Here is a 17,279-nt window from a genome sequence, read left to right on the forward strand (position 1 = left end):
ATTATGTTTTGGGAATATAAAGAATTGAGGAACCTAGTTAAACACAGAGGGCAAAGATTCCAGTTACTTAAAGAGGCCTGCATGCCCATTTCATATTTCTAAAGAAAGCTAATGTAGGAAGCATCTGTTTTTAATTTTACAGTGCAGCCAATATGTTTAAAACCATACACTATGCTTGAAAGAGAAAGAACTTTTTCTTGTCATACCAGTAATATGTGTTTATCAGAAAAGTTATAAAATATTGAAAAAGACAAAATTATTTCATGATACTGTTTTCCAAAGGTAACAGTTAAGATGTATCTTCTTGACTTTTTTCCCTATGGATATTTGTAATACAAATATGTTTACAAAAATGATATTGTACTCTTCTGTAAACTAGTTATTGACAAAACTGTCAATATACATCACTATAAATATAGAAATACTGCACAGTCTTTAGTGGAGGTTTAGTATTTTGTTGTATAATAATGTATTTAATCAGTTCCTGCTGTAGAACTTTTAGGTATTTCTAATATTTTTGTCATGATAAACGATCCTGGAGTTTTCTGGTTTCTATTTCTGGTTTTCTATTTACATCAGCTACAGAATGACTCAGATGGAGGCTCAGGTGTGGGAGGTGGAATTACCTGGTCTTGCTGGTGGTAGAACTCTCCATGAAATGGATGAAACAGTTTTATATTTTATACACTCAGAGAAAGCTAGAGCCTTGACTCAGGTTATTCAGTTGACATGGCTGGTTTCTTGTCCTTTTGTCATCTCTATTATTTTTGCATCCAAAAATTGTCTCCCTCTAGAATATATTAGGGGTATTGCATTGGAATAGGTCATTTGCAGGTGGAGAGGAACATGTTTAAGACAGGAGGCTTTCAGTTGAGTAAGTTAGAGGACAGCCGCTGAAAAGGAATATGTTTCAGTTATTATAAAGTCTAAATATTAAACATCATTAAATAAGTGAGGCATGGAGGAGACCAAAAGATGTCATCAAACAAGGCTTGTCTAACAGCCCAAGTGGATCAAAAGGCAAATATGCACACTCACCAAGCCCTTCTTTCCATACCTAAGCAAAGTAGGTCAATATACACTTAGCTCAAGGAACCGTTTCGTAACGGATGATTTTATTTCCTAACCAGAGCTGGACTGTGGAATCGTGAGTGCTGCATGTAATTTAAAATAAAGGACAGTTAAGGTCAAGGCACCACAAGCACTCTTCTAAAACTGTAGATGGAAGTTAATACGTAGGCCCTTCAGCTGAAACAGTATAGTTGTTAGTGTAGTCATTTTTTGGTCTTCAGAAAAATGTGCTGTCTCTCCAATTTTATGAATTCTATTTAAGTTAACTCTTTAAATGCTAGATAACGACAACAATGGCAAATCTGTGGTTAATAAGATTGGTTTGAAGAGTATTCAGGCGCTATTCAAATTGAGTTAAAGAAGAATTAAACTCCCATCTCATGAGTATTTCACTTTTGGTGCATTGCCTTAAACAAGTCAATTAAGGTTATTATTGACTTTTATAGGAAGTTCTAGTAGATATAAAGCTCTCTATCTGGATTTGAAACTTTTTCAAAAAGGCAGTCTGTTTCATGATAAATAATATCAACTCTTAATTTGTATTGCTTTTTAACAAGGTGCCCGTAGGTAGTTTTGTGTTACAAAGTCTGGACTGAATGTTACACGCCCACCAAAAGTTTGACCTTGCCTTAAGTTGGTTATGTAAGCTATTAAAGTAAAACCACACATAAAAACCAAACCAGCTGCTACCAAGTTGATTCCAACTCATGGTGACCCATGTGTATCAGAGTAGAACTGTGTTCCGTAGGGTTTTCAGTAGCTGATTTTTCAAAAAGTAGATTGCGAGGCCCTTCTTCCTGGTGCCTCTGGATGGACTCGAACCTCTGGCGTTTAAGTTAACCGTGGAACACATTAACTGCATCGTGCAGGGACTCTGAAATTGTAGGCACACCCCATGTTACTTTTGATTTTGTTTTTAGAGATTTGATGCATGAAGCAGAAAGTTTAGTTCAGATTCTGCAAAGCCAGTTATGCAGGCACTGCTTCTTACTTTCATGCATCATTATAAGCATTTAGAAATATCTGGAACTTTCATACAGTTTCTTCGTTGACGTTTCAGCTGTATTTGTTCAATCTTGGGCCTATTGTGCTTTAAAAAATCTAAAAATTCATTTCTTAATTTTATGGCACTTTAAAATTTCATTGAACCTTCAAAAAAAGAATCAATCATATCTAATATCATAATTCCTTACATTTTTGTATATTGCTTTATATTTTCCAAGCCACTGCTAGGTATATATAAATGCCCTTAACTTTTGGAACAAGCAGATGGAATAAATTATTCCATTACAGGAAACTGAGGCACTGGGGTTGGTGTACAAGTTAATGTGACAGAGCAAACATTTGAGCTTACATTTTCTAATGCTGAGTTGTAATTTCACTCGTTCCATGGATAGTTATATTGTATGTTTTATGATACTCTAATTCTTTAAAACTTGTATTGAGCACGTAATTCATTTGTAGGTTTTTGTTAACACAAAGCTGTGCTATTTCCAGATGATACCAGTTAACAAGATAATAGATTATTTTTACATAAGAATAAACAACTATTCATAGATGATTTATTTAGTGATTTTGTTTAACATTTTTTTCTTACCAGAACAATGGTCTTAACTTTTCTGATTTTAAAGATCTGACTTTTATAATTAATTATAAATAGTTTATACTATGTCATGACATATCCACTGATGGCTTTTATAATATGAAAGCCTGAAACATCTATTTTAAGAATCGGAGCCAATACAAATTAAATTTAGTAGATATGTTTTTGACTTAATGAAGGCCAGATAGAAAACACTGCTCAGTTTAGAATTTATAATGTTTTTTATCCCATGGGGGCCTCATAGTTTTTTTTTTTTTTTTTAAGACTTCTTAGACGATCCTTTTGGCAAGAGTTTCAGTCTAGCCTAATTGTCTACTCTTGGGAGATTTTAGACAAATCATAATTTTGCTGGGCTTTTCTACTCTGTCCTATGAGATCACTATGAGTCAGAATCGACTTAGCGGCAGTGGTTTTTTTTTTTTTTTTTTTTTAGTTTTTTCATCTCTAAAAATAAGAGATTGAACCAAAGTTCTATCACCTCTTCTGTCTCTCAAATTCTGTGGTATTTTGTTACAGGAAGTTTATGTATGTATAGTGTTTACTCTTTTATTATCACTTTTCCAGTTGTAAGAAATAAGCCTAGTAATTTGAACTATACATTATTACATTGTCCCGATAATGGGTCAGTCGTGGATTCAAGGTAGCCTTTCTGGGCGATAGTGGTGGTGGTTTTTGTTGTTTTTTGAGTGCAGCCCAGCACACATCTAGCCCAGTCTTCTGGATCTAGATGTGAAAGACTTTTCCTTTCGTTTTTCAAAAATGCCACAATAGATTCTAAATTGAGCATGCGAGTTCAGGGGAAAGTGATTTTCTCACCTGTCCTTTTACAGCTGGGCTCTGAGGCCTCTGAGTAAGTCCCCACCTTTTAGTAGTAGCCTTTGAAGTATTGAATAGCTTTCGACCAGTTCACATCCATAGAAAATGATCTTTTTTCCTTTTGTACAATTTCAGCATCAACTACAGGAGAACAGTATGTATGCTTGTATTTTCAAGCTTCAAAGCTTGCTTGAAAAATGAAGGTTTATTTTCTCATGAGATTTGGAAGGCTGTCTTTACTCATGTGTGTCAGAATGATTGAGCCTCAAAAAAAATGCCATTTGGAAGTGGCAGCTTCAGCAAATATTTATGAAATGTCACTGTGGGCCCAGTTGCTTGTTAGAAAGGAAGTGAAACATCACAAAAATGAACAAAAGAGGAAAACCTCACTCACGTACAAACAAGACATACTTCTTGAAGTAATTAATTTCTTTTGCCTCACTGGATCCTCACAGCTGTAGCAGCCTGTGTGGAGGTAGGTAAGGTAGTTGTTATCCCTATTTTCCAAAGAAAACTGAGGCTTAGAGATATTAAGGGACTTTGTCAAGAAAGCAAGTAGCTGAGTTGGGTCTCACCTACAGGCTCTTGGACTCACAAGGCTAGTGCTCTTTCTACCACACCATACACATGAGACTGTTAAAATTACATTGTATGTCACAGAGGTTAGTGATGTAGGAATTCAGGAAAGGCTTTACTGAGGAGTACCTTAAAGACTAAGAGATGAATTTGGGCTTATTGACAACAAGTTGATAGAGGATTCCAAGTTGTGGAAAAGCACAGGGACCATCTTACGGAATGATTTTGTCCTGGTTAATTAATAGAAACCATTAATTATCTTTGTGGTCTTGTAAGAGTTCCTCTGGCTGTCAGAAACTGCCTGATGAACTTGCCTTTGTAAGATTAGTGCTCCTTCATTTGGAAATACTTGGATATTTGCAGTGCAGGGATGAAAAAAAAATACATATACATACGTACAAACACACACTTAACTGTAAAGTTTTTCTCTATATATACCCTAGATAAAATCCCTTAATTGTAAAATTCCTACTTCATTTTTGTTTAAAAGAGAAAATAGTCCTTAATTTTTGTTTAAATGAAAAAAATACTGGGGATAAAAGCCAGCCTCCCTATTTTGATGATTATAACAGTAGCAGCAGATAATAGTTATTGAGCACCTACTATGAACCGGCCTGTGATCTAGGCCTATGCTCTCCAATATGTAAGAGCCACACAAGAGCCCCTGGGTGTTGCACATGGTTAAGCGCTGAACTACTAGCTCAATGGCAGTGAGATTTTGGTTTGGTAACTTTGTGTACTAATAATGGCTGTCATGTTGGAGAGTACAGCTCTAAGGTGCTCAGTATACTGTAGAGAACAAGGTAGGCAAGATTTCTGCTCTCTTACAGTTATGTAGCAGTGAGACAGCAGACCTTAATAGTCAGAAGTAAATTTAATACAAAAGCTAATTTCAGAGAGTGGTAAAGGCCTTGTAGGAAACATACAGCAAAATGTGATGGAAAATAGCTGGGTGGGATGGGCAGTGTTGGCACCAACGAGTGATGATGGGAGCTTTAGCACCCCCCCCCCCAAGATTTGCACCGATTCCCCCATCTCCAAAAATATTTGCAAACAACATGTGCATGACATGTAAATGCAGCTTCAAGACCTCTATTCTAGCCACACCTTGCAGCCAGAGCCCCATCTAGAGACCTCTCTACACAGAAGTTGTTGAGCTGGGCTTGCTGAGGGGCTAGTGCTGCTCCTCCCGGAAGGGTGAGAGGCCTCCTTCAGGGAGGTATCTTTGAACTGAGGCCTGAAAGCTGAGAAAGAATGGGCCATTTGAAAAGCCTCCCAAATAGGAGTAATAGCAAATGTATAGGCTCCCGGAAGAATAGAAAGAGGCTGACATTCAGATGGCCACCAAACACATGAAAAGATGCTCAGCATCATTAGCCATCAGAGATGCAAATCAAAACCACGGTGAGATACCATTTCACTTCCACTAAACCCAAAAACCAAACCCACTGCTGTCGAGTCGATTCCTACTCATAGCGACCCTATAGGACAGAGTAGAACTGCCCCATAGAGTTTCCAAGGAGCGCCTGGCAGATTTGAACTGCTGACCTCTTGGTTAGCAGCTATAGCACTTAACCACGAGGCCACCAGGGTTTCCTCACTCCCACTAGGATGACTAAAATAAAATAAAATAAAAATAGAAAATAACAAACATTGGCAAGGATGTGGGGACATTGGAACCATTATCCATTGCTGGTTGGAATACAAAATGGTACAGCCATTGTGTAAAACAGTATGACAGTTCCTCAAAAAACTAAAAATAGAACTGCCGTATGACCCAGGGATTGCATTTCTAAGGATCCACCCAAAAGACTTGAAACCAGAGATTCAGAGATTTGTAAACCAGTGTTCATTCACAATAGTCAAAAGGTGGAAATGACCTAAATGCCCATCAGCAGATGAGCGGATAAACGAAATGTGGTGCATACATACAGTGGAATACCACTCAGTGAGTAGGAGAGAGGGAGCTTTGGTTTGTGCTTATAGTATGAATGGAGCTAAAGATGTTATACTGGGTGAAATAAGTCAATCACAAAAAGACAAATATTGTATGACCTCACTTATATGAAAAGACAAGAAAAGACATATGTATAGAGACCGAAGTTTATTAGTGGGAGGGAAGGGGAAAAGGGATGTTAACGGTGATGGAAAAATCTCGCTGGTTAAGGTTAAGGGTAGAGTAAGGTTATACAGTTGATTATTGTAATTGCTGTCAGTAAGTTGTACACCTGTAAAAAGTTCAACTGGCAAAAATTGTGTGATACATTTACAACAGTGACAAAAAAGCATAGCTGCTGAGGCTGCTTATGTACAACCAAACACCTCATGGGATTTGGTTCCTTGATTTGGAGGTTTAGGGTTTTGGTTTCATGGGACATCCCAGTTAATTGGCCTAATAACATGTTTAGTGCTTCTCGTCTACCTCCTAGTTCATTGTGTAATACCTGGACATTTTGAGCAAAGATTCCATAGAAGAGTCCTGATCAAAGGTGGAGAGATGCAGAACAGAATTTAAAATTCTCATGAACTCTAGACTTTCTGGAGCCATGGAAGGTTGGATGAACCCCTGAAACTCTTGTCCTGAGATAATCCTTAAACCTTAAGTCAAAATATCCCTTGAAGTCATCTTAAGATGGAATAGTAGTTTAGTTTTACTAGTAAAAAAGATCTGCCTTGAGCATTATGCTCTTTTAAGAACTATCAATATGGGATCAGAGTGACAACAGCAACTCGAAAGATTATATAGGAACCTTAGGGGGCAGTGAGTTTATGTTAATGAGGGAGGAACAACTCAGAAGAGGAGTGTGAAACGGTTGCACAACTTGAAGACTATAATCAATGTCACTGAATTGTACATGTAGAAACTGTTGAATTGGTGTATGTTTTGCTGTGTACATTTTCAACAATAATAAAATTTAGGGAAAAAGGAATAGAAGGAAGCCGGGGTCAGTAAGAGGGGGGAGAATGGGATAAAGTGAGATTAGAGGCCACATCCTTTTATCTCACCCCTGTTACTGTTACTCATAGCGACCCTGTAGGACAGGGCATAACTGACCCATAGGGTTTCCAAGGCTGTAATCTTTACAGAAGCAGACTGCCAAATCTTTCCTGTGGAGCAGCTGGTGGGTTCGAACCGCTGATCTTTTGGTTAGCAGCGAAGCTCCTATTAATCTCTCTACAAATCTGTTTTATAGCAAAAGATACACAGGCTTGGGCAGAGGTTAGACTTCACAGGCACGCTCTCTGTTGTCTTGTGTACTGAGGACAACTCTGGTAGCTGCTAAATATCTACAGAAAGATGCATGTGAGAGTGTGCAGGGTGGGGAATGCAGGGCTTTAAATTTGAGGAAAGTGTGTTTCTTTTCCAAATATGGGAAAATTAGATGTTAAGTGGCTTCCCAAAGAGCCATCAATATTTGATGGTCCAATATATGAAGTCCTGGTGGCGCAGGAGCCCTAGTGACACAGTGGTTAAGAGCTCACCTGCTGACCAAATGGTCGGCAGTTCAAATCCACCAGCCGCTCCTTGGAAAATATGGGGCAGTTCTACCCTGCCCTTGGAGTCATTATGAGTCAGAATCAAATCAACAACAATGGGCTTTTTATATTGTCTCTTTTTTTATTCCTTCCGTTTCATACTGTCTCTTAAGAGGACGTTATTGGACTTTTCCTCCCATCAGAGAGAAGTGAAATAGCACCTTAGCTTTGGTCAGATCTCTGTGGTTCCGAGGTGGTTTCTCCTCCTGACAGGCAGTGCAGGTCTCTGCAAACTGGACTTGCTGCATTGGATAGGGGAAGAAGGAAGAACGGAATGTGAAAAGCTTGTTCTTTGTTCATTTCCCCTGAAGCTGAGTATCCCACTGAGAATTTTTCTTTAGAGTTCTCCTAGCTGCTTCAAGGTGCTGCGGGTTCCCTTGGCTGTTGTCCTAAGTGTACTGAGGAGTATTAGAGGAGAGGCCTCAGGAGTGATGCCACGAGATCCCCTTTCGTGCCAGGACTCCCATTTGGGGCTTGTCTTCTCATCACTCTTCAGTCAGTACTAGTAGCAATTGAAGTTTCTCTGCAGTGGTTTTTAAGTGGTCAGAGATTCACTTAGGTGTTATATTTCTCTCTAGAGAATGTCCTCCTTATTCTCCTTGACCATCCAAATTGTTTTAAAAGCTGTTTTCAGTATCAAGGTATTTGCAGTAGGTTTGTTTTCCATTAACCCATCTACATATTGCCTAGGTCTAAGGAACTTTTTCTGAGAAATGGAGGAGATATGATTGGGTGCCTTCTGAACATCAGGCATGAAAGATGCACGGGCGCTCCCAGGCTTCTGGGAGAGTCTAGTAGACTGACACTCAACAACGGAGTGTGGTGAGGAAGGTGCTCAGTTCTGCAGATGCTCAGAAGAGGGAATGCCCAACTCTGTTTTGCAGGGTCTGGAATATCTTTTAAGCTTTACTGCCATTTGGGTGGTTATTTGGACTGGGAAATTAAGACTAAACATATTGCCAATCTGCATTCCAGAGTCAGGTTTTGGGCTTCAGCAGAGATGAGTTTGGATTTTAAAATCAGAAGACCCTGACTCATATTTTGTTTGTGCCAGCTGCCAGCTGTAGGACTCTTGATCCTTTAGGTCAGTGCTTTCGGTGTGTTCCATAGGGTGTTAATACAAGTTACAGGGGAAGAAGGGACAGGGAGGAGGACAGCCTTGATAAAGTCAATTTGAGAAATCCTGGTAAATAGTTTCTTCACTGGAAGTTTTCCTGGAGATTTTAACATGCTAATGTGTACTGGTGCCCCTAAGAAAGGTGACATTATACGGTTCCTAGACTTATTTGGCCACAGTATACTTAAAAACAAAAAAGACATGGAACATTTTATTGGATTATTGTTCTACAAAACACACTTAGGGTAACACTGTCATCAGTAATTTCCAGCTCTTAAAACCTCCAAATCTGGGCAAGTTATTTACAACCTTCATTATTTGAGAAAAGATTAGCCTACTAGTAGACAGGGTTTTCTCATAGTGAGATATAATGGATAGTGGCTATTGAATATGATAGGAAATTTGAAAAAAAAAAAAGAAAAAAAGGATGTGGGAACCAACAGATCCTTTTTGAAAATCACTTTTTTTTTAGTTAGATTATGTTTCATCAGCTTTCCATTTAGTTTCTTAGTAAAATTGTGATAACAGTGCTGTAAAGTAGATACTTGATTATCCCTGTTTTAACAGATGAATAAGCTAAAGCTCATATGAGTTATGTATGGAAGATGCTCAAATCAAGCTGGCCTGTCTTAAGCCAAAGGCCATGCTTTGATTAACCATGATGCCTTGTTACAGAGTTAAGTCATTTATTTTTAACTTTTGTTTTTTATTTTAAATGATTATAAAAGTAGTACATCCATATGAAAGAAAAATAAACCTGAAGACCCCTTGCCATCCAGTCGATTCTGGCTCCTAACAACCCTGTAAGTTAGAGTAGAACTGTCCCGTAAGGTTTCCAAGGCTGTAGTCTTTACAGACACAGACTACCACATCTTTCTCCTGCAGAGCAGCTGGTGGGTTTGAACCGCAGACCTTTCGGTTAGCAGCCGAGCGCTTAACCATTGCAGCACCAGGGCTCCTTAAAAGAAAAGTAGGTAGGAGAAAAGTAGGGAATACCCTCAGTCACATCAGCTATAACTTCAGTTAATATTTGATGTATTTCATTCCAGTAATGCTATGTATTGTTATATTCATTCATCATGGCTATAATTATAATATACATATGTGTATACATTATATATGCATGTATTTATACATACATAAATTGATAAAATTTTGAATTCTCATTTTTGACTCTCACCTACAGATGTTCATTTTGGTTATTGCCACATAGCTGGTTAAGTATTTTAGTAAATAAACACACTGAACTAGGATTCAAGGGCTTCGCAATAGCCCTTCTATGTAAGCTGCACTTAACCACAAACAAGTTCCTTGACCTTTCTGGACCTGAGTTTCTTGGTTTATAAAAATGAGAGTTGAATTGGATCACTGATTTTCAAACTGCGGGCTTCCATGGCATGCCCTAGAGGCTGGGACTAGAAAGGCTACCAGAGCAGGCCCTTGCCCTTCACCCTACCTGTTCTTCAACGCAAGCAGCTGCTTTTCTAACTCTTTCATATATTTGTAGTCCCAAGCACATTTGAAAAAAGGACGTCACTGATCTTTGTAAAAAATGTGGGACCAGGTGATGTTGAATCTCAGTATTTCTATGATACTGTTTAAGTTGCTGTGTGTTGTGTACATTTTTAACATTTTTCCATCAGATAGAATGGTAGAGTAGGCAGATTTGCCGTTTTCCTCACTCATGAAAAGATCTGCATTTTAAGAGGATTTGATTTAGAAATTCCCTTATCCTGACATTTTGTCTTGCCTCCACAGAAGGAAGAATCTTACTCAACGATGAGGTGAATTAATGCTCGGGCACTCAGGAACCCTGGACAGCTACATGAAGTGTTTCAAAACTACCCTGACCATCTTGCCAAACAAGTCTCTGCTCACCAGGCCTGACAGGATGAACAAGCCCAGGAGGGACAGTGTTCTGCCCTGTAGGAACAGTGACTGCTGACCTCCGTGAGCAAGCTGGGGACCACATGCTGTCTGCCAGTACAATGAAGGAAGTGGTTTATTGGTCACCCAAGAAGGTGGCCGACTGGCTGTTGGAGAATGCTATGCCAGAATACTGTGAGCCCCTGGAACATTTCACAGGCCGGGACTTGATCAACCTGACCCGAGAGGATTTCAAAAAAACCCCCCTGTGCCGAGTCTCCTCCGACAGCGGGCAGCGGCTCTTGGACATGATAGAGACCCTGAAAATGGAGCACCACTTGGAAGCACACAAGAATGGCCACGCCAACGGTCACCTCAGCATTGGCACAGACGTCCCCACCCCTGACAGCAGCTTCAACATCAAAGTCAAACCCAACGGGATGCCAAATGGGTACAGGAAGGAGATGATCAAGATCCCCATGCCAGAACCAGAGCGCTCCCAGTACCCCATGGAGTGGGGCAAGACTTTTCTGGCCTTTCTTTATGCACTTTCCTGTTTTGTTCTCACCACAGTGATGATCTCGGTCGTCCATGAACGAGTGCCTCCTAAGGAGGTGCAGCCTCCACTACCGGACACGTTTTTTGACCATTTTAACCGGGTGCAGTGGGCCTTTTCTATTTGTGAAATTAATGGCATGATCCTTGTAGGACTCTGGTTAATTCAGTGGCTGCTCTTAAAATACAAGTAAGTCAAGCAAAAACTCTCAGATTCAGCTACTAGGGATTTGAGCTGCAGATGTCTAATTTTTATTTGGAAATGAAATTTGTCAAGCAGTAGGAATCAAACCATATATTTCTTTCTTTCTTTTTTCTTAAACCACGTAACCTGCTGAACTAACTAAAGCTCTGGTAGCTTTGAGAGAACACTGTTTGTTGCCTCTTGGTACAGGATTCATACAGAGCGAGAGACATGATCATCAGAGTTAATGTTCTTCTATTTTCACTTAACAGGAAAGGGAACTCTCAGACACCTTCAAAGAGTACAGGCTGTTGAACCTTCCAGTCTCAGTACTATTAACTCATCAAATAAAGAGTTAACAGTTGTCCGAAAGCACTGTGAAGGGCTGTATAGCTTCTTCCCACACAGTCAGACATCGGAACTTTAGCAAAAGCTGTTTAAAGATGTTTCATACATAGAATTCAGAACAGCTGTTCCAGAGTGGGTTGGGTTCTTGGAAAAATGATGCCCTTAGGGTATGATTTTCTTCAGATAGCTGGAATGCAGATTAACCTGCGTGTATTTTCAACTAGAATATGTGGCATTTAAAGCATTATTTATGTGACTGTTCCATTCAAGTTTCTCAAGGTTTTAAATAGGCACGTCCTGCTAGTTTCATGCGGACTCAGAGTGGCTTGATGTACCCAGCTCTACATTCTACGCCGCTTTCGCAGACTGGCTGTTTGCCTGGGTTGCCTGTAGCAAACTACCTACCTACATGGTCCTGGCCATTGGGTGTTTAATTTTCCCGTTAGCAGAACATCTTTATAACTTCCATACATTAGGGTTGGAAATTAGCTTGTCAAGGAATTAAATTTCTGTCTGGTAGACTGTGTTACATGACCGACTGTGTGGCTGAATATTAATAAAAAAAATTAATAATTTTTTTTAAAAGTCTTAAATCAAGAAAACAAAATACAGGCTGAGAGTTTATGCTGAACATTCTCGGACAGAAATGATGAGTTTTTACCTGGTATTTTTTTATGTTTTATTAGGAGTTTGTTTTTTTGATGCTATAAATCTGCAAATGAAAATTAAAGCAGTTTCTGAGTTTTTACCAGGGAAAGAGTATCGTAATTTGTGAAAAGGAAGTTGTTTAAGTGGCTGGTGTTTATTTTGGAGCTAATTTAGCAGCCCTAGAGTTTAGGGCAAATTTGAAATAGAAAGGATAGTTTGGGCTGCATATGTTTTGGTGGAAGATTGTTTTTGTTTGCTTTCATTTTAATAGGCTACCTACGTAGGAATAGGCTTTAGAGATACAAAATGCTCAGGATTTATTAAACATTCTTTTGGGTGCCACACTTCAGGCCTGCTTTTCAGTTTTTAATGGCCCTATATAATCTTTTATTCCTAAAAGCCCACTGAAAAAAGATGCCAGTGGTTTTCGTTTATACAAGCAAGGTCAACTGAAATTGTGCTTCCTGGGATTTTTCTGATGTTTGGTTGTTTTGTTTATGTGAGTTTGTTTCCTGGTTTTTCATCAAAATTCTTACATGCAAGCAAATAATTTATTGCCCTAGAATGTAGTTTTAAGTAAGCCATACCATATACGAGTTCAAACTCTCAGAGAACTGTGACTTTATTTATAAGTAATTTTATTCCTGTTCTAAGGAAGTATCCTAATCATTGGACTAATTTCCGTAAAATGTAACTTTTTATGTTTTTCCTAGTAAGGAATTATCCTCAAATCTGTTTCCCTTTATGCTTTCTAATTTCTTGTTTTATTGGTAGTTAAAATCATTTATGTGCTTAAATTGTTGAAGAGCTATAAACCAGCTGATTCGCGCCTTAGATAAAAATTAACCCCGTGCTAGGTTGCAGCCAACCTGAGTTCTGGCTCTGGCCATGTCCTGACATGGTGGGTGATTTGGGTGGATCCTGGATCTCAGGAACCTCGTTTTTCTTGTGGATAAAATAAGGCCCTCTGAATCTGTATGGTTTCTGTTGGCCTGTGAAACAATGTTTTGAGCCTGCCATTATTGAATGGGCCATTTATGTTTGAATTTTATTAGCTTCAGTGCTTTTGTCCAGAATATATCCAACTAAAGATTCTTTAAAGTCCTCTCCTGGTTCCACCTGAGTGAGATAGGGACATGGGAAATGGAAGCCAACTCTTGCCATGATAATCCTAAGCATTCTCCCTGCCCATCCTTCTGCTGGGGCACATTCCCGATTTCACACCTCCCTCCTTGTTACCCCTCTTCAGTGTATGTGGCAGACCAAACATGTAAGAGATGGAAAGGAACATAGAATGACACATTGTCAAGCAGTGGGTATTTATGAATTACCTTTCTCTGCTTCTCATAAAGAAGATTGAAATGTTTTATAGTATCAGAGAGACCCCTTGTTTCTAGTTAGCTGGCTTTTGTGGTATAGCAGTTTTATTTATCCAGCATCTTTGAAAAAATGGATACCTCTGGTTATGGGATATTCTCTTTGATGGAGAGTTAGCTTGTCATTCTTTTTGTGCTTGGCTCCTCTGAGTTCTCTCCCCAACCTTCTTCAGGATATTTGCCACTCGGGAGCATGTCTTAACACAACTCCTCTGAATTAAGCCTTTTTGGACAATAATTCCCAAAGGGGGGCATATTACTTTGATCTCAATAGTCCTAGAGTCTTTGGGGGGAAAAAAATCAGCCTATTCTTGTCCCTACATCTTCTGCTTTTTAGAGACTAATCAGAGGCTGAAGCATAAAGGATGATTCATTAATTGAGAAATGAGATCAAAGGAATTGGGCCAAAACCCTCCAACAGCAAACCCTTCAGCCAGATGTTTGAGATGCTAGAAAACCTTGATGCTGAGTTTGTGACATTGTGGCATTTGGGTCTATCCTTATGTTCTATGCAGTTCTTAATTGTTAAGCATGTTACGTCTTTTCACACTTAAAAAAAAATTTTTTTTTTTTGTCTTTCATTCTTGACATCATCCCCTCATGTCAGTATGTATATATGTACACATATATACATGTATCCACATGGGATGACCATGACATTGAGAAGTGGAAAGCAACAGTAATGCCTGTCCTTGAGAACTTTTTGATTTTTAAAATTGTAAATAATGTTGTCTCCCCATTTAGAATTGGACTTTCAAGCTACTGACTAGGAAAAATTCCTGGGAAATCTCTGCATTTGTGTCAGACTTCACTGCAAAACAGGTATCCCATGTTTTAAGAAAGCATGATAAAGAATATGTTAAACTTACAGATTTGATAAAGCCTGAAGGCTTAAAAAATTTTCTTGCATGGCTAAATCATGGCTAACACGGTGGCATCTATGTGTGATACATGTGGCTTAGCTCAGTTAAGACATTGTAAACTCTGACAAAGAAGGCAGCTGAGGAGCAGGATTACAGAATGTCCAAGGGTTTTCTAGTCACCTCAGAAATCATTATGACTTAGTATGGTGATCATAGGACCTCAGCTTCAACTTGTATAAAACCAGATTTATTTTCTTTTTCTTCCATCTTATTCTTCCTCCTATCTGGCCAGTGGCATTTTCTAAGTTGTAGGCGAACTCCTCCGTTTCCCCCCCCCCCCCAGATTGTCACTAAGTTCTGTCAATTCTTTTCTATCAGTTCTAATTTCAGATCCATCTTCTTTTCCATTCCTACTTTTTAGCACAGCATAGTGGAAGCTCCAGTGGAGGCCCAGCTCCTTATCATGAAGCTCAAGGTCCTTCATAATCCGACTCCAGTGTGTCCTTCCTCATCTCTAGCCTCTCCACTCCATAGGTTCCCTAAACACAGCGAGCTCATCACATTTCATTCTGTTACAGTCATGCTTCGCTTAACATCCCGTTCAGGCAACGGCTGACCACATATACTTCCATGGTACCATAAGGTTATAGTAGAGCCCCTGGGTACAACCCACAGTTACAGACCAACCCCTGTAAAGCCTATTATATTAAAAATCAAGGTACAGTGGTTCGTAATAATAAATGGGCGCTACGTTGTGATGTACATCATAATATTATTATTGTTACTATATTATGTTAAAGATGTTTTGGTGTATATGGAAGTATTTCTTTAATGGTTTTTATGTACAGAAAGGTACACTATATATATTCAATAGTAAGAAAATCATTTGACTAACTGACATTAGATACTAACGGTTCCTAACTGTTCTGACTTACGTATAAATTCAACTTAAAGACAGATTTAGGAATGGAACTCATTCACAAATAATATGAAGTTCACATAGGGTTCAAATCACGTAGCATCCTATTTCACAGAGCGTATTGTGGACATTAAGCAATGCATGACTGTAGTTTTATACCGTCTTCTTCAGTGCCAGGTTTTAGATTCTTCAAGGGGAAAGGCTAGATCTTACTCATTATTCATCTTTACATCCCAGTGTGATTCAGTGTCTAACACATAGAAAGTGTTTATTTAAAATTCATTCATTCATTCAACTTATATTTACTGAGTAACCTCCTATGTGCCAGGCTCTGTGGTAAACCCTGGGTATGCTGCAGGGAGCACGGGACCCTGATGCTCTCTGACCAGGGAAGGCAGGCAGGATTCAAATAAACATGTAAAATCAGGTAGTGATGAGGGAAATGGAAAAAAATAAGCAGTGTAAAGGGATAGATGATGTTGGAGATAGTGGGGAGGAGGTGGTATTTGAGATAGGGTGACTGGAAAAGGCCTCTAATGAGGTGACATTGGAGCAAAGACCAGAATCACGTGAGGGAGAATGCCGTGCAGGTGTTAAGGGGAAGAGTGGTCCAGACAGGAGCAGAGCAAATGCAGAGTCCTTGAGGCATACTTCTGGAACAGCTAGGCGCCCATGTGGCTGAAGTGAGCTGCAGGTTAGTGGGCAAAGTGTAGATGATGAATCAGGTCAGACATTGTGGGCCAACGATAAAGATTTTGGACTTTATTCCAGTTGTGGTGGCAAGGCATTATAGGACAAGGACACGAATAGACTTGTATTTTAAAAGAATCTACCTGGCCACATTATGGAGAATAGGGAAGCAAGGGACTGGTAGGGACACCTTTGCAGTAGTCCAGGTGGGAGATGATCACAGCTTAGACTCAGTTAATATTTGTTCAGTGAGCCCATTTTGTACTGGTGTGGTGGAAAGCTCTGGCTTCCATTAGACCTGCTTATCTTTTATAGTCACAGGGCTGGCTGCTATTGCAGTATCTTTCGCATTCAAGATCTTGAGGTCTCTCTGTGAACCCCTGGTTTTTTTATATGGAATTTAGTGGGGAGATAGAATTTACTGATTTGGGGCCTTGCAGTTGACTTGGATATATTTTATTTCAGAACAAAATCTAGTCACGGTTCCCACATGTGTTTTCTACCATGGCTGCTTTTGTATCACACTTTCACCTAAAAGAAGTATTACAAGTCAGTTGGGGCTGGGGAATGAGGGGTTGTTTTAGGATGAATTAAGTAATTCAGGGTCTGTTGGTTCATTGTTGATGAAAAGATGTGAAGAAAAGGAGCCTTTGAATGCTAGGAACAGAGACAGATGAGTGGTAGAGGCACTTTAAGGGTAGGATAGAACATTCTAGCACAACCAGTTGCCTAGAGTTAGAAAGAGACCTGTGAAATGGAAATGGCTACTGAGTGGGTTCTTTGTAAACTGATCCCTTGACTAAAGAGAAAACTGGGGAAGAGAAATGGCGTTGGCAGATTCTGCTTAAGATCTGCCAAGACACGTCTATTCAGAACTGTTTCTAGGGGCTTTGTCGATCCCACAGGAAGGAACAGAATTTTCCAGCGTGGCTTTTCTAGGACTATAGTCAGAGTCTAGGACTTTGAGATGCTTGGCAGCATTATGTATGTTCAGAGATCACTTTGGAAACGTCTTATATTTTAGCCTGTGAGAAATGTTATAGCGTTATTTATTACTGCATTTATGTCTCTTCTGTGAATGGAATCTGATTCTCCAGGACACAATCTTTA

At 39.3% G+C, this 17,279-nt stretch overlaps 1 protein-coding gene across 8 annotated transcripts in view; it reads left to right on the forward strand.

Moving 5' to 3' along the window:
• Positions 1-17,279, forward strand: part of SGMS1 (sphingomyelin synthase 1) — a 346,369-nt gene that overhangs the window by 296,790 nt on the left and 32,300 nt on the right. For all 8 annotated transcript variants that reach the window (XM_064269610.1, XM_064269611.1, XM_023546954.2 and 5 more), the window contains one exon: positions 10,479-11,331. In XM_064269610.1, the coding sequence (XP_064125680.1) occupies positions 10,691-11,331 (641 nt within the window). In that variant the 5' untranslated portion in view covers positions 10,479-10,690. The remainder of the gene's footprint in view (positions 1-10,478; positions 11,332-17,279) is intronic.

The sequence above is a fragment of the Loxodonta africana genome, chromosome 16, assembly GCF_030014295.1.
Source record: "Loxodonta africana isolate mLoxAfr1 chromosome 16, mLoxAfr1.hap2, whole genome shotgun sequence".
Taxonomy (NCBI): Eukaryota; Metazoa; Chordata; class Mammalia; order Proboscidea; family Elephantidae; genus Loxodonta; species Loxodonta africana.